Source organism: Vanessa cardui, chromosome 26 (genome assembly GCF_905220365.1).
Source record: "Vanessa cardui chromosome 26, ilVanCard2.1, whole genome shotgun sequence".
NCBI classification, from domain to species: Eukaryota; Metazoa; Arthropoda; class Insecta; order Lepidoptera; family Nymphalidae; genus Vanessa; species Vanessa cardui.
In genome coordinates this window covers 5,847,194-5,873,216 of record NC_061148.1, presented here as the reverse complement: position 1 = coordinate 5,873,216, position 26,023 = coordinate 5,847,194, and the positions used below count along the sequence as shown (strand labels likewise).

General features: G+C 33.2%; 3 protein-coding genes across 3 annotated transcripts; all 3 read right to left on the bottom strand.

Moving 5' to 3' along the window:
• Positions 1–287: 287 nt before the first annotated feature.
• Positions 288–13,770, bottom strand: LOC124540662 (proton-coupled amino acid transporter-like protein pathetic). Its single transcript, XM_047118329.1, has 12 exons — positions 13,753–13,770; positions 10,686–10,837; positions 9,710–9,854; positions 9,119–9,246; positions 7,539–7,623; positions 6,906–7,044; positions 4,835–5,032; positions 4,082–4,187; positions 2,939–3,052; positions 2,308–2,407; positions 1,597–1,691; positions 288–366 (listed from the first exon to the last, which is right to left on the bottom strand). Exons 1-12 carry the CDS (start codon positions 13,768–13,770, stop codon positions 288–290), a joined length of 1,359 nt encoding a protein of 452 aa, XP_046974285.1.
• Positions 13,771–14,950: 1,180 nt separating this feature from the next.
• LOC124540745 lies at positions 14,951–19,252 on the bottom strand. Its single transcript, XM_047118446.1, has 3 exons — positions 19,129–19,252; positions 18,094–18,309; positions 14,951–15,371 (listed from the first exon to the last, which is right to left on the bottom strand). Exons 1-3 carry the CDS (start codon positions 19,177–19,179, stop codon positions 14,970–14,972), a joined length of 669 nt encoding a protein of 222 aa, XP_046974402.1. The 5' UTR covers positions 19,180–19,252; the 3' UTR covers positions 14,951–14,969.
• Positions 19,253–22,286: 3,034 nt separating this feature from the next.
• Positions 22,287–25,230, bottom strand: LOC124540827. The gene is made up of 3 exons (XM_047118550.1): positions 25,078–25,230; positions 24,263–24,463; positions 22,287–22,625 (listed from the first exon to the last, which is right to left on the bottom strand). Exons 1-3 carry the CDS (start codon positions 25,156–25,158, stop codon positions 22,353–22,355), a joined length of 555 nt encoding a protein of 184 aa, XP_046974506.1. The 5' UTR covers positions 25,159–25,230; the 3' UTR covers positions 22,287–22,352.
• Between the last annotated feature and the right edge of the window lie 793 nt (positions 25,231–26,023).

Sequence of the window (26,023 nt, the reverse complement as noted above, 5' to 3'; positions counted from 1 at the left end):
TCCAATATGGACGAATTCTCCCGATCAGGTACCGCTTTGAGGAGAAAGAACATTTAGCAGAGTTTCGTCTGAAACATGCAGATTTACAAAGTTGTTCTTCATATTTTATATCATATAGATTTATCATCTTTTCTTCTGTTCACAAATTATCCAGAAAACCAGGCAACTTAGTTTCTAAACTTTAACAAGCACTCTTGTCGCTAATCAATGAAACATTTAGGTATAATAAAATAATGACAATTTTGTTTACAATGTAATTTATTAACAATATATATCTATCACATTATTTATGTGAACAAAACCCAGCCTCCTCCAGATACAATTCCCCCCAAAACTATAAGGCTTATATTCTTTAACAAGGACCATCTGCAACAACGAAAATAGATAAGAGAAAAATAGATACCAAAAATAGAATCATAATATAAAATATATACTAATACAATGATGTTGTAGTAAACAGATATGTTATTAACGCGCAAAAAGTGAAGACTAGAAAACGTCCTAATTGGGACGTTTGCCTTTAGTCGTTTTACGTAGTAATACGTTATAATACATCATAATTAAGTAGTAATACGATTTGCGTAATTAAAACATCTAGTTATCCCTTTTACTTATTGTTTTTATCAAGCTATCCTTTTTACTTTTAACGAATTGTAAAAATAAACTAAAATAAACGGTCCCCGGCGCGGCACGCTTTTTTCTATTGTTAAGTATGGATATAACATATCTGTTTATTAGAATATCATTGTACTAATATTATAAATGCAATAGTAACACGGTGTGTTCTGTATCTTGCACTTGAATTTTATATTTATGTAATGTACAAACAATATACTAATATAATATATATTGTTTTACGTACAATTGTGTATGAATTTGTATATATATGTTTATCTCTGCTTTGTAATCCCCACTTGTGACTAAACTGTGTGTACATTGGTGTAAAATAAAGAGTACTTCGGTTTGATTTGACCAACCCTTAAAATGCGAACGAAGCTGCGTTTGACAACAAGTTACGTTTCACTAAAATATTTAATACAAACAACTAATATTATATTATAACATTGGTAGAAAAAGCACATTAAAAAAGCGTGGAGTTAATACCTGTTGACTTCCAAGCAGGTTGTATTAATTTAAATAATTGTATTTATCTAAAATGACTTTGTATTTTTAAATGTTAAAAAAGAGTAAATACTGTGTTTCTTGCCGGTTCATCTCGGTAGAATCTACTTTCCGAACCGGTGGTAGCTTCACTTGATTGTAAAATGACGATTCAAAATTGCTTGTAAAAGCCTACTCGAATAAAGTTTATTTTTAAACTGAGTTTTTATTTTTATTTTTAATGACATTGTACGGTAATTAAGGTTCATGCTATAACGGATTTAGCGAAGTTTATAGCTATATATAAATAACGTTTTTGGGGTGATTTGACAAATAATTCTGCGTCTTTTTCTTTCAAATATCAAATCAGTGATGATAGAAAGAGAGACCAGTGTCTAACCAAACAAAATATAGGTATGTAAGAAAAATATATATTTTTAAGATGATGTGTTCATAACGATAGTTAAACATTAGTTAGTTTTAAACTCTAGTTACCTCAACAGATGTTTTGTCGGTTCTTTCCATGTGATTAGTATCTCTATTAGCGCTGGGAATATGAATACCATGACCGCCGTGAAGAAGTTACCGAGCTATAACGTAGACAGATACAATTCATATAGTTCTAATTGATTATTTATTCTAGCGTTAAGCAACAATGCTTAGAATTATTCTTTTACAGTTTTATGGTGAGTGAGCCAGTGTATCGACTGGTACATGAGATATAACATCTCGGTGCCCATGGTAGGAATGCTCCACTTACCACCAAGTGGCCCATTTGGTTGGCCGCCTACAAAGGCCATAAAAATACATCGTAAACAAGCACACTAGTTACCAGTTCTACAGTTGAAGATAGGTTCACTGGAGTAATACTCTTTTAATTATTGAACCAAATTTGATGGATTTCGTTATGCAGTAAGCTTGAACTTTGAGGAAGGACATAGAATTCATATCTTTTACCAAAAGCTGACGTCCAACCAGTAAAACGCAAGCGAAGACGAGGATGCAAACTAGTTTGTCTACATAAAATATTTTATTTATATATTATATTTTTGTCTCATGTATTATCGATGAAAGTCATCAATCTCGGCTTAGACATTACTAAGTCTATTCGACGAAGATTTTACTTCTTCATTTGGGATTTTGTGCGGTCACCATTATGTACTAAATTAACGGGGAAGATTTATCTTAGTATTATACTATACTTACGAAACTCATCCATGTAACAATATTGGGCAGAGCGATCGACAAACATGCTATCACCATCACGTGAAGGGCTCGATACAGGCGCTCCCACAATCCACGACGTCTGTAAAATCAAAATATACTTAATCCAAGTAGACTTTTACAAGCACTTTTGTATCGTCAAATTCTACGTAAAATTTCATTGATAAAAAGACAAACTTTACAAAGAACAACCATCTAAATAACCTCAGATATATCGTTCACCAGTAAGAGCTTAAACTATTCCATTTCCTCCAGAAAACCAGAGCTAGTTGAACCTTAGCGTCCCATATGATATTCGAACTTAGATATATGATAATTGGTGGTAGCCCATCTGGGTTGCTTTGTCTTAACTCGTCTGGGTAGGTACCACACACTTATCAGATATTATACCGCCAAACAACAGTACTTGGTTTGTGTTCTGGTGTGAAAGGTGATTGAGCCGGTGTAACTACAAGCACAAGGGGCATAACATCTTAGTTGCCAAGGTTGATAGCGTATTAGCGATGAAAGGAATGGTGTTGGTGGTGACTACTTACCATCAGGTGGCCCATATACTCGTCCGCCAACCAATAGCATAAAAAAAACTCCATTAAGACCATAGGTCATAACTTACGTGTCATGTTTTCTTCCGACGTAATGCCAAACGATTCGAAAGGGCACCCAGAAGTGTACAGCAAACGTTACCCCGAGGGTTATCGTCAGTAACCCCTGCATTATAAGAAGCGATCTGAAAATATAAGACTTTTATATACAGAACTCGCGCGGTATTAAGAGCCGAGATGTCCCAGCGGTTAGAAACGATGATTGTGGGTTCAAACCCAGACAAGCACCACTGAATATTCATGTGCTTAATTTGAAAAAAGCTGAGGCCAAAAAAAAGAACTAAATATTCGTGTATTATATCAAATTACTTTTTGTTCCATTTGCTGTCGAAACGTTTGGCCCTTACAGTAGTGGCAAAAAGCTTCATCAAAAGTATAACACCTCGACACATCCACTGGTGACAGGAGGGCTGGTTCGTTTTTTGCCCAGAGGATCAGAATTGCGTTTCAACGGGGAAATGCTGCCAGCATTCTTGCCACCATTCCACGCGGTCAAGATACATACAGTAACTAGTTTTAGTTGATATTTTTATATATTTAAGCATTTAATGTTATTAGTTCTTATGTTAATAAATTGTAAATACTTATTACACGTATGATGTATTATTTTCTATATACATTCTCAGGATATAATCAGGCATCACAGTATATTAAAAAAAGAAAGTTCTAGAAATAACTAGAAAGAAAATGTACCCTTCATAATTTTAAGGCAAATGACTGACCGTTTGGATAATTTTACAAATAGCTTGTTTTTCCCATAGACGAATTTACATAAATAATCATCCTGTCTAATTCCACTCATGGTGGAGATTTATAACAATTACCATTCAATTTAGGATGTTATGATCCACAATTGTGTCCAACTGATAAAGCGATGGAATGGCAATCCAACAGGATTGCATTTTCAGCACAAAAGCTCAAAACATTTTCAGGCTCAGTGATGCATAGAGCCCTAGACTCTATGTATCACTAAGGCATTTGAGTAAACATTGCTTACTCTCAATCTTGTAGTTCTTCATGCGTATTTTTTAAATAAAACTTACATAATATTTTATGAACTGAAACGTTTAATAAAAACTGAACTGAAAAACTAAAGCTACTATTTTTTGGAGTTTAAAAAAAATTAGCTACAGTATTAATATTCAAATACTTACAAATATGAAGGCATATGTATCGTAAATGGGGATCGGCAGTCCTCCCCCCAAGCCCAATAACCAAAGAATCCTATTATCATAACGAAAGATACTACGATGGGCATACCTGAAATGTTTTCACATAATCATAAACTAAAGGGCATTAAATTTTAAATATTAGAACGTCTATTAAGAAATAAAAATAATTTATAAAAAAATTAAATCGATTTCAAAATTAATAATAATAATAACTATACAACCTATATTTTCTTACGAGTAATTTACCTATAGCACTGAAACTCTGGACCGATTTTAATGAAATTTTCACTGTTCTCAGAGTTAAGTGTTTCATTATCATCATCATCATTACATAGACTTCTTTACGCTTACATTGCAAACGTAGGGTTACGCCAGCCTACGAGAAAGATCAAAATAATGTACAAAATTATGGTACACATCAAAATTATAAAGAAATTCGGTAGTTTATTTAGTATAAGTATTGCACCCATGCGAAGCAGGTGTAGCCGGTAGTATGTTTTTATATAACATACTACCGGCTACACCTGCTACTCTAAAAAACACCGTTTCACTTTGGGTAGTAGCAAATGAGCAATGCCTCAATCTAATTAAGATATTACTAATATAATAATTTAATTTTAACGGTTATGTTGGGAGTGGGAGACAAGAATAACCCAAGGGGTAGTTGACCAGGTCAACTGTACTCCGCGTAGAGAACTTCGTACCAAAACATTCAACCATCCTAATATTTCTTACCAAATTGTAATACAGTATTGAAGTACTGAGGTCGTCGCATGTTATTTTCAATTGGTAGAACTACACCGATGCCGTTCATACTGTACATGCAAACACCGAGCATATAAAAGAATCCATTTATGTTCTTCCACGCGGGACGATCGCTCAAATCCGACCAGAGCGTTATGCTGTAGTACATTGTCGTTGCGACGCATAATCCTGAAAGTTGACATTACATAGTAAACTAGTTATGCACTACTCTCTTTACAAAATATGTTGTCCTCATCTGTTGGGTTGCCTGTAAGAGATCGCTTTTAGTGATAAGGCCGCCCTTGCCTTCAATTCTCTGTAATTAACCATTTTATATGTACTGTTATTTTATATGATATTGAGTGCAATAAAGTTTTTATCTATCTATCTATCTAGTTGTTGCACGCGGTTTTGTTTTTTTTTATGGTTTGACGGACGAGCAGATGGGCCACCTGATGGTAAGTGGTCACCATCACCCATAGACAATGACGCTGTAAGAAATATTAACGATTCCTTACATCGTCAATGTGCCACCAACTTTGGGAACTAAGATGTTATGTCCCTTGTGCCTGTAGTTACACTGGCTGACTCACCCTTGAAACCGTACAACAATACTGAGAACTGTTATTTGGTGTTAGAATAACTGATGAGTGGGTGGTACCTACCCAGACAGGCTTGCACAAATCCCTACCACCAAGTGAAAGCTCGCGTTTTAGTTGATTTTCGTGTGTTAGGCAAGAAACGTAGCCTATGTCTTTCTTGGAGTTCCAGTATGCTCCATAGTAAATTTCATCAAGTTCATTTCATTGGTTTGGTCGTGAAAGAGCAACAGACAGACAGACAGACAGACAGACAGACAGAGTTACTTTCACATTTATAACATTAGTATAGATCATTAATTACAGTCTTTAATATTATAACAATGAATAACAATTTCTACTTATACTGTGACGTCACTTATATAATCCACCAACCCACATTGGAGCAGCATGGTGGAATATGTCAAAAGCATCGTTATTTGAAATAAAGTTTATTGAGTCTTTGCTCGACGACTACATCCTTTATAATTACATATTTAGTTCAGTAAATTATAATAAAATCCCACTTACTCAGTATCATTTCATATTTATATAAAATTATAAATACAATATAGTAAAACCTTTTTTGTATATTGTTTTACGCTAAAAAGAAAAAAAGACAACAAAACTAAACGCAATCAATTTTTTGTGTATTTAGCAAAAACTGTATATGTAGCTAAAATTAACTCGTATTATTTATATTATTGTCGACATTCAAGTAACGCCATCTATTGTAATTGTGTAGAACTACGTTAGTTTGGTCTATGTTTCGTTAAATGTATGTGCTTTAGTTTCACCAATATCTACACTGAGGCGCTCAAATAAATTCTTCATTCTCCAAGTAAGAGGTCGAAGTGGTTTCAGGTTTAAGGTACAGTGAGAATAAGAAAATCTTCGTCAGTTTTCAAATTAATTCCTTTATCAAGTCTTAAACTCTTAGTACCTTTTGAATCTAAACGTCGAATCATTGCGACGCCATATGTCATTCTCGATCGGTAAAGCTGATTATCGCTCATATTGAGCACACGAAAATAGACCTTAAGGTGACGAACCTTTTCTTACCCCGACTATACATTTGTACAGAATACACCACTAGAATGAAAATTTATTTATTATTTGTTTTATTTTTAAAAAATATTATTGTCCTGAAGTTAAAAATCAAATAAACAAAAATTTCCAATTGTTGTTCCATGGGCGACTCTCTTTTGTTTTTTTTTTTTAATAATCCGTTTGCGCGGGAAAACATATTGTATTATTTTCAGCCACACGAATGACGTTCCAAAATCGATTACACTTTTATGAAATCGGATACACTAACAAAATATGAGTTTATTAAATATTTAATTATAAAATAAATGTTTTAACATAAAGACGTATTTCTAACAGTACTATTCCAGAGTAAATAACACCCATAACAATATTGGTAGAATTAATAAATTAATATAATATTTAAATAAAATAAAAAAAATACAGTATATATTTACCTGTAATCAGATCAGCTGCGAGAGAAAATGGCGCCAAATATTTTAAACTTCGAATCAGGCTCATCGCTATCAATGGAAGAGTCACTATTAATATATAGATACTTATTGAAATTTTAATACTAGATGCCGCTTCCAGTACCTTAAAATTTATGAAAAATAGTTTTTAAATATAAAAATTAAAAATTAGATGACATTAGATTACTAACTATAATTAATATATTTTAAACTTTTTTTTTTCATAAAATAAATTATATATAATAATGTCGTCGTAATTGATTCCTGGCCAGGATATATTAAAGCATACATATGTGTTTAAACACAGGTCTATTCGCATAATACGATATCATGACAAATTTGACGTGACCAGACAAACCAGACCAACTGTTTTACGTGCTTTCCAAGGCATGGATCTGTACAAATCTCCTAATTCTGTATTCCGGGTTGCCTAACGATGCAATAATAATAATTTAAATTGTTCCAACATGGGATTTGAACCCAGGACCTCAAGACGACCTTATAACGAGTCAATAGAGAAGCGAGGCAGTCAATAAAAAGTAAAAAATATAATAAAAAGTAATTCTATAATCATAATATAATCACTATTCAATAATAATAATAATAATAAATATGAACCCCTTTTAACGTCCTCGCCATAATTATATCGAAAATACAGCATGTTCCATTGAATTCCAAAAATAAAAATATGTCAATGAGATATCTGAAATAAAAAAAAAATTAAAACTACGGCAACTTATAATTATGCCTTATAATTTAATCACTTTTAAATTACATTATTTACCGAAGCACACTCAAACGTTTCGGAAAGCCTACCGTTTTCGGCGCCGGCTGATAAATATTGTATAGTACGACACAACTCACATGTAGCATCGGCAAATTCAATAAAACCCATTGGTGCCGATTTACACAACGAATAGAAATAGCTCCCTATCGCGACATTCGACGCTATTCGTCGCTATAGATTCTCGCGTCAGTTCAACCCGAGAAAGTAAGTGCGTGTAAATCGACGTGTCAAATTGACGAATATATTAGGTCATGTGATATTAAAAGTTATTATGTATGTGCAAAGATCATATTCACATAAGAAAAATATATTGATAATTTGGGATAGCGTACTTAATTCGGATGAGATCAGTTTTACGAATTTTGCCGATGCTACATCCAAGTTGTGTCGTATTATACTTAATTGAAAATCACCCAGCGCTGACATTTAATAATTATACTCGATAATATTATGAATATTAATGGTTTATTTAATAGTATAGCTCGTGAGTCTACAAAAATAGATTGTACAGATAGTGATGGGCTATTAACTAGATGAGGTATCTGCAGGCTGTTATCTAAACTTATTAACAAGAGAAGAAACCGGCAAAAACAGGAAAATAAAAACAAATTTTGATATATTATTTGGTAGGGCTTTGTGACTTTGTTTGAGAATTAACATCCACTCATAATATATTCTACAGCCAAGCAGCAATACAACCGCCAAACAACAGTCCTTGGTATTGTTGTGTTCCGGTTTGAAGGGTGAGTGAGCCAGTGTAACTAATCACAAGGAACATAACGTCTTAGATCCCATGATTGGTGGTGTATTGGCGATGTTAGAAATGGTTTCAAAAATTTACGGCGCCAAAGTCGTCGTTATTTGCAAATATTTATTATTATATAATTCTATAAAATATATCATCATTTGTTATCCTACCTATCTAAACTCTGTGAATTAATATATTAATTTTCCTTGGATAATATCTTTACTCAGTAATGAAATAATTATTAATTTAATAAATAAAAATAAGTAACGCAAACAATATGTATGGAACTGAATACAACTCGAAAACTTTAGCAAGAATCGAACCTAAGTTGTCGTAAACCTTCCTGGAGATCTCATTATTATATTATTACTAAATGGTACCAATTTTTTTGAAGTAATAAGTTAGATGAGCTTACTGATCCCACTGGTGTAATATAGCAATACCCATCAGTATTTAGAGGCGCATTACTGAATATTGATATTACCAATAGCGCTTCCAATCACAGGATTTAAAATGTCAAATCCATCATTTTACTAATTACCAACTTACTATAGGACTTGGTAACTGAAACTAGCTATCTGATGCTATTTTGTGCAGGTATTAAATTTGAAGACCTGGTTCACTAATATTAAAAGAAGAACAGGTTTGTTTAAAATCTGTCACCTAAAGGCCTTGCTGAATCGTCGCAGCTTCAATGGACCCGTAGCCAGAGCAACTTCTGCTAAGTCAGGATACGAGAGTCTTGGTACACGTAATCTCATATACATTTTTTGGGCTGATTTTACCAACATCTGAAAATATATCACGACAGTTTTGAGCAATAATACCATACTTGCAAAGTCTTCGCCATACTATTGAGTAGAGTTTACCATTAAACTTGTTTTGTTGTTGATTATTTTAACCACCAAATATATCAGCTAAGGCTTACACACATGGTTATGTTGCATTGTGGATGACATATATTTACCAAATAATAATTTAACTTCAAATAATTCTATGAAATTTGTTATTTTCCAGTAGGAAAATAGCTTGACGATCGTGGTCAGTAGTGGGTACACCAGTTTTCATTGGTACGCCACTCCGAGATCCCGGCAGAGTCTTGGGTGTCTTGGATCTATCTGTTTGTGGTAATCGTTACGTTTGATTTTCCATAATACAAGTACTCTACCACTTTCATTGGGATCAGAGATATATGTGATTTCGTCCAATATATATTATTTATTATAGCTGTCTCAAAATTCTAAATTTACTTACTAACATACAATACGAAATGAGGAATCCAAAGATGGCGGTGACTGCCAGTGAGGTCCATATCCCTCCATGCATATAAGCCTCATGAATCCCTAATATACCAGCGCCGATACAGCCTTTCACTAAATGTGCAGTTGATTCGACGAGGCTAAAAACAATTAATATGTAATTTTAACAAACTATGTCAGATTTATTATTCCTAAGAATTACTGATAAAAAAGGAGATTTATTTTACTAGCTGCTCTGGTTTTTCCGGTCTGCTGCGGTTACACCCGCGTCATTCACTTTTGTTCGAACCCGTATATGTAAACCTGACATAATATTATAATTCATTTTTCCGTTCTCAATTACCGATTTCACAAACTTTATGATATTATTATAGAGTAACCGTGCCTGCGACCTTGTACGCGTTTGAATTTAACAAAAAAAAAATGTAGCCTAAGTTACTCCTTATTATATCATTTATCTGCCAGTGAAAGTCCAGTCATAATTGTCCAGCCGTTCCAGGGATTAACTTGAACAAACAGACAGACAGACGGACAAAAATTGAAAAAATGTTATTTTGGTATATGTACTGTGAATACATGCATATGCATTGAGTAAAAAAAGGGCAATTTTAATATTACAAACAGACACTCCAATTTTATTGTATGTATAGATATATTTAACTTACGAATACTGATACTGAATATACTACAGAAACCTTTAATAAATATATACAAAAACTTTTCTCTGGAATCACTCTATCTATTAAAAAAACGCACCATAATCCGTTTCGTAGTTTTAAATATTTAAGCATACATAGGGCTGTCCCTATGTATGATTAAATTTTGCTAAAAAGTAACTTTCTCTGTAGGAAGCGACTTTTTTGCATACTATTTAGTGTGATTGTCATTGGATAATATTCTTTAATCTGCTCTGTGATTGGTTAAAATATAGATTAATAAGCTAGTGATATAAGGGAAATATGTTGATTTACTTCGTAGCATAAAGATTTTGTCTCTCTGCGACAAAATCGTAATCTATCGTCTCAACGCCGGGATAGAGTTCATGGTAAGCCGTACTGTCACTTCTAACCAAATATTCCGACACCTCAAATTCCAAATTGCGCAAGGAAGTAATGTCATCATCCTGGAATTAAACAGTATATACATATATATATATATATAGAGGCAATATGTTACTCTCCTAGGTCAAGGCCTCTGATCCTCTTAAAAATATAGTTTAATTTTTTATTTAAAATACTTTATAGCACATGGAGCAGAGATGGCCTAGTGGTTAGAACGCATGCATCTTAACCGATGATTTCGGGTTCAAACCCAGGCAATCACCACTATATATATTTACTTCATTTGTGTTTATAAGTCATCTCGTTCTTGACGGTGAAGCAAAATATCGTGAAGAAACCTGCATATGTCTAATTTCATCGAAATTTTGCCACATGTGCATTCCACCAACCCACATTGGAACAGCGTGGTGGAATATGTTCCAAACCCTCTCCTTAATGGGAGAGGAGGCCTTAGCCCAGTTGTAAAAAAATTTACTGTTACTTTACTTACTTTACTTTACTTTTTGCACAACACGTTACACAATAGTTATTGGGTACAGTAAAAAAACAGTAGTTTTTGAAGATCATTCCATTGCACTACTTTAGTTAGGTTACAAATGTAGTATATCGTCCGACACATAAATTAAGTACCACATTATTAACCACGCGCGAAATGAATTAAGCACATGAAATTTCAACTGTCCGGATTTGAACACGTGAACATCAGCTTCACGTGTCCTTACCGTAAAATCGCATAAAGGGCTTCCGCCTTGCTCAACAATCGAACAATTCAGCATTTCATTTAATGCACATTTTGTCAAAGTTTCGATTTTCCTTTGATCACGTTGAATATGAAATAGTGGTATACAACGACACAACTTAGATGTAGCATCGGCAAAATTCGTAAAACCGATCAAATCCGAATTAACTGCGCTATCCCAAATTATCAATATTTCTGAATATGATCTTTACACAAACGTAATAACTTGTAATTTCATATAACCTAATATTATATTCTTCAATTTGAGACGTCGATTTACGTGCACTTGCTTGCTCTGGTTGAACTGACGCGAGAATCTATAGCGACGAATAGCGTCGAATGGCGCGATAGGGAGCTGTTTATTGAATTAGCCGATGCTACATCTAAGTTGTGTCGCACTGTATTGTTTCTATTTAAGTTCATTGTTTCGAAATTTCTAGATAAATCACTTTGACCGTCACACAGGTGACGCCTTTGTAAATCAGCGTTTCGGCTAAATTTGAATTTCAATGGTCATTTTAATGAGTGTATATTTCGAGGCGGACAATACATGGATATGAATTTAGATTCGTTTGTATTCAGCTTTGCAAATAGAATAAAACAATTACACTAATATTTGGTTACATTCCAAATTTAAATCATATTTTCATATTGTATTTCATTCAAAAAGATCTCAAGTCGCTAGCAAATGCCCCGTCTGTACGTGGATGCAAATTTTTAATAAAGAACATGTTTTACATTCATTTAATTTATACCCACATAAATAGCTTAGCTTAGCTATTTCTGTGGATTTCTATAGATTTCTACCAGTGAAATAATTTATTGTGAAGATTAACAGATATAAACAAATAAACAGTTAAGTCCTTCTGCAATTAACTAATACCCTACTCCAATAGAAGGTGAACTAAGTAAAACTTAGGCTTACAATACAAACATTTTTAATAAATATATATTTAGACAAGCGACCCAACTTTGCACGGGTACATAATATGTATTGTTATATTATGACCAAATTATATAATATCATTACAAATTGAAGCCAATGTGTTTCTTCGATATATAACCATTTTTACTGTGAAATTTCATCCAAATCCGTTCAATAGTTTTTTCGTAAAAAAAGAGTAACAAACATACATACATCCATACTCACAAACTTTTGCATTTATAACATTAGTAGGACTAGTAGGATTTACTTCCAAGTTTCGATCATAAATAACTTTAAACGAAGTGGATACTGATTCAAATAGCTTTTTCATATATCTATAAAAAAATTTTGGTTTAGGTATATTGAATAGTCCAACCAATGATACTTCGTCAAATCAATTTCAAAGATGTTTCTTTTTCTGGTGATGGAATAGGCTATACGTCCATTTATAATGGAAAGTGTATTAAGCCATTTAATTCACATTCAAATATTGGTAGAGTTTTGACATAATAGTATCAATTGGTGATTTTAATAAATAGAATTTTAAAATACTCACATCTTCATTTTGAGTTGTTTTGTTTGCAATAGCCTGTAAATAAAAGTTTAAATTAACGATAATATTCTTCACGAAAAATATATAGATTATTTATATTTTCGTCGTTTTTATTGTATTTATTTTAAATCAACGTAGAAAATAGTTTATTTTTAGTATATATAAGAATTTTTATATACGGTATAGGTCAAATAATTGTCAGTTTTCAAAAATAATACACACAATATTAAAGAACTAATTTAGGTTAGGCGGTAGGAGTACATTTTTTATTTTTTCATCGACTTAAACGAACGTCGGAATTAAACGTAGATAAAGCCTTTTCCAATTTCAGAAAGTAAAGAAAAATAAACAAAGTTGTCCTTAAATTGGTATGATAGCATTGGTCATTATGCAACAGTAAAAAATATTGCAATTATTTTGGAATTTCTTCGTGAAGTGGATATCAGCTGTTCAGTGGAATGTTATTATATTATAAATCATGAGAATATTTATGTCCAATGTTTGTTTATCTTTCTTTTTGCCATTCATATATAGATAATGTAAGGATTTAATTATTTACATGTCAAGATAGACTAATTACCCACGCTAGTAAAGTAGTATGACATTCGTAGTGTAGCGCAGTTGTCACGCTTACCAAGATTGTGAAGTTGGCCTATTTCTTTTAGTTCTTATATAGTAATAGATATATAAATATACTATGATATAGATAGATTTATTGTTATGTTGCATTAATCATTATTAAATTGAAGTGTGTCCTTACCTCCCGACCAGCTGACATAATTTAATTTCTTAGTAAAAATAAATCAAGTCGGCCAAGCTTGCTGAAATATTTTCCCATAGTAACATTCACTTATAATTAAGAATTCACAAATATCGTTTATAAATTAAACTTAATTGTTTTATATAATATAATTAATAACATTATAATATTTACTATTTCGAAATCGGTGTTAAATAACGCATTTGACAAAGTCATTGTAATAAACGTCAGTCGTTATTAGAATTGGTGATGATACAAATTATATTATCCAGCCAGAATTTTGAAATGTTAATAATGTGTTTTGATATTAATATATTTTATAAGAATAATAGATAAATAAATAAATCAAATCAAATCAAAATAAACTTTATTCAAGAAGGTTTTTACAAGCACTTTTGAATCGTCATTTTACAATTATGTGTAGTACCGGTTCGGAAAGTAGATTCTACCGAAGACGAATCGGCAAGAAACTCAGTAGTTACTCTTTTTTCACATTTAAAAAATACAAAGTCATTTAAGTTAATACAATTATTTAAATTAATATATCCTGCTTGGAAGTCAACAGGTATTAACTCCACGCTTTTTTATCATCTATAAAATCTTGTATCGAATAATATGCTTTTTGTACCAATGTATTTGTTTACAAACGATTTGAATTTACGAAACGGCAAAGTTAAAAATCAAAAAAGAAAAAAAAAACTCGAGTCGTATCTTGATTGCAATTTACTTATTTGTTGGGATTTAACAAAGATTTATATTAGAAAGCCGGAAAAATTCACTAGCCGGCTAGTGAGTGGTACTAAGGCAGTATAATAATAAAAAAAATGTAAACAAAATTAATTAATAAATTGATTGATATCAGTAAACTCCAATAAAAGTAACAGCCTGTACATTTCCCACTGTTGAGATAAGGCCTCCTCTTCCATTAAGGAGAGGGTTTGGAATATATTCCACCACGCTGTTCCAATGCTGGTTGGTGGAATGCACATGTGGCAGAATTTCAATGAAATTAGACATATGCAGGTTTCTCACGATGTTTTCCTACACCGTCGAGCACGAGATAAATTTTGTTGTTGTTGTAAACTCCAATAAGCGCGAAGTGTCGCGGGAGATTCTAGGATATATTTCTAGTATTTTTTACACAGGGTGATTTTACGTCTTACAATCTAAAGAGTAGGTTAAAATGAAAATAACGATAAATGATCCCAAAATTTATTTCAACAACGCTTGCACTTAGTTTCCTTAGTGACGAGACGTTCACCTCTCGTGCTCATCAGACACTCGAGCGAGTCACCACAGGAGTCACAGCCTCCATCATCGCACGGATCCCTCTCATCCTCCTCACATTCATACTTGACCTCACATTGTACGTTGCACGTTACAATTTTCTTACCCTTGTATCGATTGCCGCATCTGTCTTGACATTCGTCTCTTGCTTCGCATTGGATCCTATTCGAAATTCTAAGCAGTTGCTTGACGATTGGCGATCTTAGTACGTTTTTATCGTTCAATCGTTGCCCTTGATTGTCTCGAAGTCTTTGTAGTCGGTGTAACTGCTTTGCCTCGTTTTTCAATTGTACGTATGATTTCGTTGTGCTTTTTTTCATCAGATTCTTTACCTTTGTAATTGAGATTTTGTTTATTATTATACTAGTAATGAAAATTGTTTCGATAGTCAATAATGTTGCTAAACTGCCCTGAAGTAATAATTTGCAGTATTTACATAATAATTATTTAATAATATAAATTTGAAAGTAACTCTATCTGTCCGTGTGTCGCACCTTCCCGGCCAAACCTCTGAATCGAATTTGATGAAATTCGGTATGAAGAAAACTTGAACTCCAAAGAAGGACATAGGCTACTTTTTTGCCTAGCGCATGACATTTATAATTACATACGAACGTCGATGTAAACGACGCGCTTCGACTAAGCTGAAACCGCACTTTAGAGGCGCGGAGCGGTTAGGCGTAGCGCGGCCTCGCCTAACCGCACTAGACTGCAGCGGAGCGGCGCGTTGCGGCCTTTTCACTAGTCAGTGCGTAGCTAGACGACATTGAAGATGGACGAAACTTTTGAAAAAGTGATCGCGGTGTCTTTACTATGTGAAGAGGCAGAAAAATTTGAGAAAAGGAAATGTATGAAATCTACATGGATACATGACATCCCACGTTCTCGCTACAAAGAGGGAGAATACCACAAACTTTTTCCACGACTCTTGAAAAACACCATTCGTTTTCATACTAATTTGAGAATGTCAAAAGAAAAATTCATATCGATATCAATTTCTCCTCGTCCATCGTGCGTCGTCTTGTTTGGCTGCTAGTTGAACTCGAACTGAGTATATTACATTCGGCCGCGCCGCGCCGCTAGCTATACCGCACTAGCGGCAGAGGCGCGGCGCGGAGCGGCGCTGCGCGGCAAAATATTCTTTGGTGCCCAAACAAGCCGCGCCGCGCCGCTGTGGTGCGGTTTGAATCATATTATTATTTAGATATAATATTAATCGACGCCGCTCCGCGCCGCGCCTCACCGCTCCGCGCCTCTAAAGTGCGGTTTCAGCTTAAGTCAAATAAAATAATGCATTTCGTATATATAGTGTGAGAACGGGCAAGAGTATCACCCGTCCCACTCTCACAGAATCTTACGATGATACTAAATCTGTCAAAAGCCTAATAGTTCATTTGTAATTAAATTTCTAAAATATTTTCAACTTGAATTAATTCATGTTGAATTCCTTTTTATTGGTAGAAATATAAACAATGAATTATTTATTATTAAAAATTTGGACAAAAAAAATTGTAGTTATGTCGTGTAATTATTTTATTCGTTAATTTATTTACAGTTTTAAAACTGAAAATGTTTTAAATAAATTCTTCCGAGAAGCGAGCAATTGCTATAAATAATTAACAAAAAAAAAAAAAACTACAAGTACAGTCAAAGTAAGAAAAGGTTCGTCACATTAAGATCTATTTTCGTGTTGTCAGTATGAGCGATAATCTGCTTTACCGATCGAGAATGACATATTGCGTCGCAATGATTTGATGCTTAGATTCAAAAGGTACTAAGAGTTTAAGACTTGATAAAGGAATGAATTTGAAAACTGACGAAGGTTTTCTTACTCTGACTGTACAAATTACGGACCAGTACCCTGACAATCCCAGTCCTGCTACTGTTATTACATACTCCAGTCCAGTAATAATAACAAGAGAATGCCAGGAGTCTTGGGAGCCTCTTGTTTTGTATTAGCTAACTTTATATCCTAGCCTGGCCTAGAAGTCGTCTGTGTGACGCTCCTATGTCTCGGAAAGTATGTAATGTTCTGTTCCTGATTTTTTTCAGGACGTGTCGAATTATCATCCCGTCGGATCACAGGAGTGAGGGATATGCAAATAGTTCGAGATTAGCAGCGAAATTCGATTAGAAGGACTCAAATAAATCCAGTTGAAATTTGAATATCGAATGTTTGGATATTTGCTAGTTATAGTAATTGGTTTAACGAAATGGTATGGATGAAGTTTAGTGGATTTATAGTATCTCGTCAGTTTCGGGATAATTGTATAAACTATATATTATAATATTTGTAGAAATTGAACTGTGACAAAGGACTAATAATACTATTCAATCACCAATATATAAAAAGAAGCTCTTAAGTTTTGGCTGCAAATGGGTCTAATTAAGGATATTTATTAAGAGAGAACTGTCATAAAAATATACGAATATCCCTGTTTACGACACTTACACACGAGATCGAGTCTTTTTTCTCTCTCTTTGTCTCCTTTTCTCTCTGTTTGTCCATGTCCGGCCCTAAATTCTAGCGATGCAGAATTTTATCTGAAGCACCAGATTTTTCATTCAATGCAATCAGCCGTATAGTCATGATCAAAGTATGAGATTTGCAAACTGATCATGAGATCAACAGAATTGATCATGTGACAAAATTACATCTGGGTCAAACTATACTTAAATTGAGCGAGATGGACCAGTGAGGCGAGATGGATGCGTGCATCTTAACCAATGATTTTGAGTTCAAACCGAGGCAAGCTCCACTGAATATTCATGTCTTTAATTTGTGTTTATAATTCATCTCCTTCTCTTCGGTTAAAGAAAACATCGTGAGGAAAACTGCGTGTGTCTAATTTCATAAAAATTTTGTTGCATGTGTATTTTATCAACCCATAATGGAAAAGCGTGGTGGGATATTTTTCAAACTATCTCCTCGAAGGGAGAGATGGCCTTAGACTAGATGTGGGAAATTGATAGGCAGTTGTTGTTGTTATTGTTTGGCTGTTGTATACTTAAGTTTATAGGAATATAGAAATAATAAGATAATATCATATAAACCTTATGTTGTAGCAATAAGTGTGGTATATGTCCAATTCCATTTTCATCACTGGTTTCTGGGGAACCAGCACGATATTTCTGATCTTGTTTAGCATCCGATTTGGAACCGGTGTCAACTAAGAGGAGAATAGGCTGTCTGTCGCTTGAATGCTTTTGACTCAACAGATTTATAAGACCTGACAGATCACGTCTCAACTTTTGACCATCGGCTTGCACCTGAAAGTAAAGTTAAAGACAAAATCTTATTTGTTATAATATGGGTGAAAAATCGAAGGAAGAAATTTTGCCTATCATTTTAATCCACCTGATCTTTCCGGTACCCATATTGCTCATTTTAAATAGATGAGCAAAGATACAAATTGACAAAACTTTGTATGATCATAATAAGTTGAGAAAATGTGTATCGAATAACAGCAATCCCATTTGAATTAAAATTTTATTTTAAGATAAACAATAAAGATTTTCAAAATTTGTTTTAACGATTTTTGAGTTTCCAAAGATTATAAAGAAATATTTATTTCGACAATATATATATGGCTATCGATTCACGGTGTAAATTTGATAATATAATTAATATAAAGCTGAATGATGCAGTGAACATGGTTGTATGAAACATAGACCAAAGTTGCGATAAAAACCAGTAAATTTGTCAATATTTCGATTTCATTGCGCGGTGGTAAAGGAAATCATTTTAAATAAACCTCTATTCAGCAATGTATACGCTCTAAACATTTAGATGGTTTTAGTCCACTGAACAAATTAACAGATTCTCAATTGAAATAACTAATAAATAAATAGGTAATGTTTATTAAATAATAACCTTATTAAAAATTATTATCTTGATGAAAGTTAAATATTAGCTGAAAAAGACCGATTTATGAAAAAAAATTATTTCAAGAGGCCTATAAATGCTTGGGGCCTCAACAGAAGAATACTAAGTGTACATATGTATTCCCATAGTTTTTTATTATTATATAAAGTTGAATATTAATAGTTATTGTTTAAATTTACGACTATTAAATAAATAATACTTACAAAAAACAAAAGACAGATGGAAATATATAGGATTTCTTTCCACAAAGCCATTTCCCTGTTTCCCCTTTGTCGTTTCGCCAAAAAGTGTTTAGTTTTGCAAACTTCTTAATAATCTAATTTCCGCTTCGATTGTTTTAATCGATTTCAATCATAATTTCTAATTGAAGTTTTATGATTTCCGGACTATGTAATATTATATGAGATATTTGTTTAGTGTCGATTTTAATTTATTGAGTCCAGTTTATGGTTTGGTACGCACGAAGTATGCCCTATAATTCAAAAAAACAAAATTGAAACATTCGTTATTAATGCACAAAGAGTTTAAATCCAAATTACGTCGTACTTTAAAAGTATTTTAAAAGTGAATTTATTTTAATTCACAAACTTATTTATTAATACTAACTTAATTAGACTACTTCATGTGTTGAGGTTGTAACGCAGAATGCCCTCAGAACCAATTATTATATTATTTATGTTAATACTTTTCTTAATTCTAAGAGACACAGAAATTATAAAGAAAGATCGGTGTGGTCCGTTGTTGGGCGGCGTGATGTTGTGCAAGGGTTGCTGGTACCGTGTTGTCGTCGGTGGTCTCCGCGAATGCGATGTCCTAATATACCTCCATAGGGTGGTCGCATACATAACATATATATATTTTTAAAATAATATTTTGTTTTTTACATAAAATCAGTATCGAACTAAGCGACCTATATGTCTCTACTTTAATAAATTTTAAAGTAACGTTTTTTTTAAATTGGCAATCATATTTATTTACTGACATCGCTTCAAACTAGAATGTTGTTCGAAGTTAAATGAATAATATCACTTGACTAATAAATTTGTTAAGTACATAGTGTAGGATGAAATAAATAAAGTTTCAGGATAGATATAGTTACCTATAACCTGTGATAATCTAAATTGTAATATTAGCTTGAATCGGAACAAAAAATGTCTTGTATTATGTCTATTTATATGTTTAGTTGTACTGTCAAAGTGGTAGGTGTCGTGTGACTTGGTAAGTTACAAGCGTAGCTGTAACGCACACTTACATAATAAAGTTGGCTGGTTTATTATATATATATAATTCGAACACTACAATAATTATACATATAATAAAAATTATCTTAAAATATTACATTGATGTAAGACCAATTTCAATTAATCAATTAAAAAGTAGCCAATGCCTTTCTCAGGCTCTAGACTTTTTGTGTCCCAAGTTTCATTTAAATCGGTCCAGTAGTGCTGGCGTGAAAGCGAGACAGACAGACAGACAGAGTTCCTTTCGAATTTGTAATATTGGTATGGATATAATGATATGATATCGTATTCTAATCTTGTAACATTTTTCGACTGTACATAACATATACGTCTTTAATGAAATGCATACGAAACTTTCAGTAATTTCAAATCATACTTCGGAATATATTTACAACATAATTATATGTAAAAATCATTGATAGAAAGAGTGAGAAATATTATTTGAGTAGGTAAACAATAAAAATAGACTCAAGACAACTTCTTGCTTTCACTAAATTTAAAGTATCTCTTTTCTCTTACACTGTCTATGGGCTGAACCGAATTGGATAAAATTTGTTATGAAGCAAGTTTAAACTCCAATAGAGGGATGAAAAAAGAGTGCAGCTTTTATTCGTTGATTTTTATACAGGCTGTATAATATAGTAAGTACTGACTTACTGACTTTTTAATTAAGAATCTATACTTCCAACCAATAAGATTTGACCTCATCTTATATATGGTGATTTATCATTGTGTGTTGCCGGACGAAATGTTTAATTAAATTCGAAAAACCTATATCATTTTTTATTTCAAGTCTCCCAGGGGATAGTCAAACTTTACACCCATATCCATTGCCAGCGTGAACAGAAATGCGGGAGAAGCTCGTTTGGAATACTTTTAAAACTAAACTGAGATATGAGCAAAGAATTTCGTGTTCCAAGGCAATATAATATCAAGTTGCCAATAGCCGAGTTTTCTAAAGCATTCCTCGAGAAATTCCTGCGTTCAGGCATGCCTTTGAGCGCCTTAAAATATTTTATCGACGCTGTCTCCTCTCGACGACATTTTAGTGCTTTTCGCGAATTCGGTTCCTTGATCAGATTGAATTGTACGAGTTCTGAATAAAACCGAGTCTTGGGGAAATTTTTAGGTTGTCTATATTGTCAGTTTGAAGAACAGCCTGAGGAAGTGTTTGTGTTACTTGAATGTACTCTTATGTTCAAATCTAATATGTTTTATAGATTTTTATTGTACTATTTGGTTATGTTATTGTAGTTGTGAGGTCTCGTACAGGGAGGTTGGTCAATATCGTGTAGGTAGATGAAATGCCAAATGGGTCACCACTGAACGCAACCATTGGTACATTGAGAAATAAAATGTTTTCCTTGGGTATCAAGATGTCTATGTCCCTTGTCCCTTCAAACTGGAACACATGAATAATAAATATTACTGTTTAGTGGTAATATATGATGAGTGGATGATACCTACCCATACTAGTTTGCACAAACATTTGTCACTGAGTAAATGGACTAAGTAGTAGGTCTAGGTCTTATGAAGGTGTTATGGTTTGATAAATTAAGTTAATTAACGCATCACATGGCAAAGCTAAAGGACACAAGGTCTGTGAGTCACGGCAGAATGCGCAAGCGATCCTCTAGACTCGATCCTCCCAAAAAGACAGATTGAATACCCCTGGTTGTTTAGTGTAATTTCTGTACTGTCAGCGCCGGCGAACCCCGCATACGATCCACAGTATGTGGAGGAAACGTGTAGAAGCGTTTTAGTAATGTATTACAAAAACAATGACGTTTTTTTTTTTCTTCAAGATGATTCGGAATGTACACCCATTTTAAATTTATAATAAATTCTTTTGTTTTAAAATTCAAATTAAAATATTTTTTGTTTTATTTATTACCAACGCCAAATATTATTTACAATACGTGTCGGCTATGTACGTAGTTTAGATTTTTTAACTATTTGTTTTTTTTTGCAATTTTTCATTCTATTAGGGCACAAATTATTTTTATTATGTAAGACATAAGTCTTGCTTCAATTCTTGATAATAATTGATAATTATCCATTAATACTACTACTTCATCATTTTTATTAGAACGAAATACGAAAAGAAACACAAAGATTTTTACCCTATTTATTATCTCGATAAAGTCAGAATGATATGATAAAATAACAATGAAGATTAAATGTAATCATTTCAATTTTCTTAGAAGCCAAGAGGGTGGCATAGTTCTTCCACACTTTGGTCGTCTGCAATATGGTCTTTGGGGTTTCTTACAGATGTCATAGTCATCATATTCCTCCCTGCACGTTATGGTACAAGTGTACCTCTTCTTCCAAGGGCACTTTCTCACACACATGTCCAATATTTCACATCTAGCACGGAGAGCTTGCCGGAGGACATTCTCAGTCTTCTCGAAGATCATAGCAGCATCTTCATCGACTTCTTCATTCTCTTGCGTTGTCTGAAATATAAATAATTAAAATAAACGAGCCTTTTTTTCTTTTATTTATTTATTTTCTATTTATGAGATGAGAAACCCCCTGCGGGCAAAGGTCTCCTCCAAAAGTCCTAAATGCAAGCATTTGAAAAAAGAGTACATTCATAATTAATATTGCTATACTTCATTTTATTGATTTTTAATTAAGCGTAAAATTCGTGCAAGAAATAAGAAAGGAAAGGGAAAGAAAAGGTCAATCATCACAAAAGTTTCTAGAATTTCCAAACGTCGTATGTGGTCCATACAGATTATCATATACTTAAGTATGAATCCTGAATTATTTTTAACGCTTCATGATCCCCTTAACTCAAGCAAATACAAAATACAAATATATCAAACATACGTTACGTTATAGCAATAAGCTATAGCTATTATAAATATCGATTTTTTTTCTAAACAACATTGTGCTGTGATAAAAGCATACATTATAAAAAACAAATCTTACCGCAGAAGATGATCTTGAATGTCAGAATGTAATGTGAAATATTTACTGTATTAAATATTGGACAACAACACATACATTACTCTGATACCAATGTAAGAAGCTAAAGCACTTGCGTTATGGAAAATAAGAAGTAACGACGGTACCACAAACATGCAGACCTAATGTTGTCTTAAATTTTCGCGATTATTACACATTTAAATAAAACTAATTATAACGGATGAATCGCGTATATTAATTATTTTTAAACATCCCGACGTTTCGAGCACTTTGCAGTGTTCGTGGTCACGGGTAGACGAACACTGCAAAGTGCTCGAAACGTCGGGATGTTTTAAAATAATTAATATACGCGATTCATCCGTTATAATTAGTTTTATTTAAATGCAGACCTAAGACAACATATACAACATTCTAGATCGACTCGGCCGGGAATCGAACCTGGGATCTCAAAATGGTTTACCCATGAAAACCGGTGTATGCACTAATCGTCAAATATATTGATTTGAACAATTAATGGACTCATTAAAAGTTACTTACATTTTACGCGTCACTTACAAAAACTAAGAGTCGAGATGGCCCAGTGGTTAGAACGCGTGCATCTTAACCGATGATTGCGGGTTCAAACCCAGGCAAGCACCGCTGATTCAAATTCAAATTCAAATTTTTTATTTGTAAAATTTTTGAAAACAACAAAAATTTCGCCACTAGGCATACAAATATAAATTGGTACACATTACTTTACATTAATTGAAATATAAAAAAATAATTAACTGCTAAAACATAAAAAAAAACAATAATAATAATAACAATAATAATAAAACATTAATTAAAATATGTCAAAATATAATATATTCATGTGCCTAATTTGTCTTTATAATTCATCTCGTACTCGGTGGTGAAGGAAAACATCGCGAGGAAACCTGCATGTGACAAATTTCATAGAAATTCTGTCACATGTGTATTCCACCAACCCGCATTGGAACAGCGTGGTAGAATATGTTCCAAACCTTCTCCTCTAAGGGAGAGGAGGCCTTTAGCCCAGCAGTGGGAATTTACAGGCTATTGTTGTTGTTGTTGTTACAAAAACTCACGAAATAGCTTTGCCGTTTGTACGTAAGCAATTTTAAGTAGGCATTGTTAACTTATATAGGAAATATACCCTTAATATGTGATAGAAGTTATACAGTTCTTGATCATGCGGCGGTTCAACTGGGCTAATTTCCGGAGTTATGACGTCACTTTCTGATTCTGGTGTTCTGACATTTTCGTCCTTGGGTTTATAAAGTATCGCTACGAATGGTATCTTCGAATTATGATTCGATATTCTCTGTTTGTTAGTTTGACTGTCGGATGAGACATTCTGAAAAATATATTATCTTGATGAAACGAAATACAAGGTATGATAACAAGAACAGCTTTTCTAATTTCTACAGCTGGCTTTTATGAGAATATTTTTGGTGCTTAGAAGCCACATATTAAACACATGAAAATCTCGTGATGCCTGTTCGGATTTGAATGTAATACATTCAATTTCTTCCTTTAATTTTTTTTATGAGATAGGTTGTCGGGCGAGCATATGGGCCACCTGATGGTAAGTAGTCACCCATAGACAATGAAGCTGTAAGAAATATTAACTATAATGAAAAATTATATATTAACTAATATGTAAGGAATTACATCGTCAATGCGCAACCAACCTTGGGAACTAAGATGCTATATCCCTTGTGCCCGTAGTTACACTGGCTCACTCACCCTTCAAAGCGGAACACAACAATACAGCGTACTGTTGTTAAGCGCTAGAATGTCTGATGAGTGCGTGGTACCTACCCAAGTGGGCTTGCAGAAAGCCTTACCACCAAGTATAAAATTCAGTTTTTCCAACTAGAGAGTCTGTCGAAAAAGAGCCTTAAGCTTGCACAAAGATTATTTTTTTTTATAAACTAGACCTATCAACCTTTTTTAATATATACTTACATTTAAGGAAAGACTTAGAAAAACCAAAATAAATTCTATACCCAATCTGAACTTCATATCGATAAGAAATGAAACTAACATTCACGACTACGCATGAAATCATTTAATTATAGGACAAACAATCTTAATTAATCAGCATATGTACATACTTGAACGAGTAGGATAATTCGTAAGGCTCGATTCACACTGGCAAGGTTTAATCAAATGTTAGTTCTAGTAATAGTTCCATTAGTGAAAGCAAATGATCTCCTTTCACACGTTACGTGAAAGTTTATTTGTAAAACAAGTTTGAGACTAAAAAGGTTTTCCGTGATCAAAATCAATATGGGTTCAAATACAATATAGTTTTAATAGCGACAAAAATTAATAAAGTATAAATCGTGTAATCATTGGTTTAATCTATACATATAATAAAATTGGAGTGTTTGTTTATAATATTAAAATAGCACTTTTTTACTCAATGCATATGTATATACATATACCGAAATAACATTTTTTACAATTTTAGCCTGTCTGTCTGTCTAATCTATGGAAGGGCTGGACCGATTTTGGCGGAACTTTCACAGGCAGATAATTGATATTGATAAGGAGTAACGTTAGGCCTCAATGATATTTTTTTGTTAAATTGAAACGCGTACAAGGTCGGTGGCTCAGCTAGTGATAATCTGTATTTAAATATACCAATCTCAAGAAGGTAAAGATGGTCGAACGATTGATTTATACATTTCAAACGATTTGGTTGTAGTTATGCTACATCTTTTATATTTATATATGGTGTAAGTCAATTTTGGTTGGAATAAGCTATAGGTTGCTGTTGAGGCGTCATGGTAGCATACACAAGCGATCCCTTGGTATCCATAGAATTAGAGACCGTGTAGAAAGACGATATGGCCCAGTGGTTAGAACGCGTGCATCTTAACCGATGGTTGCGGGTTCAAACCCAGAC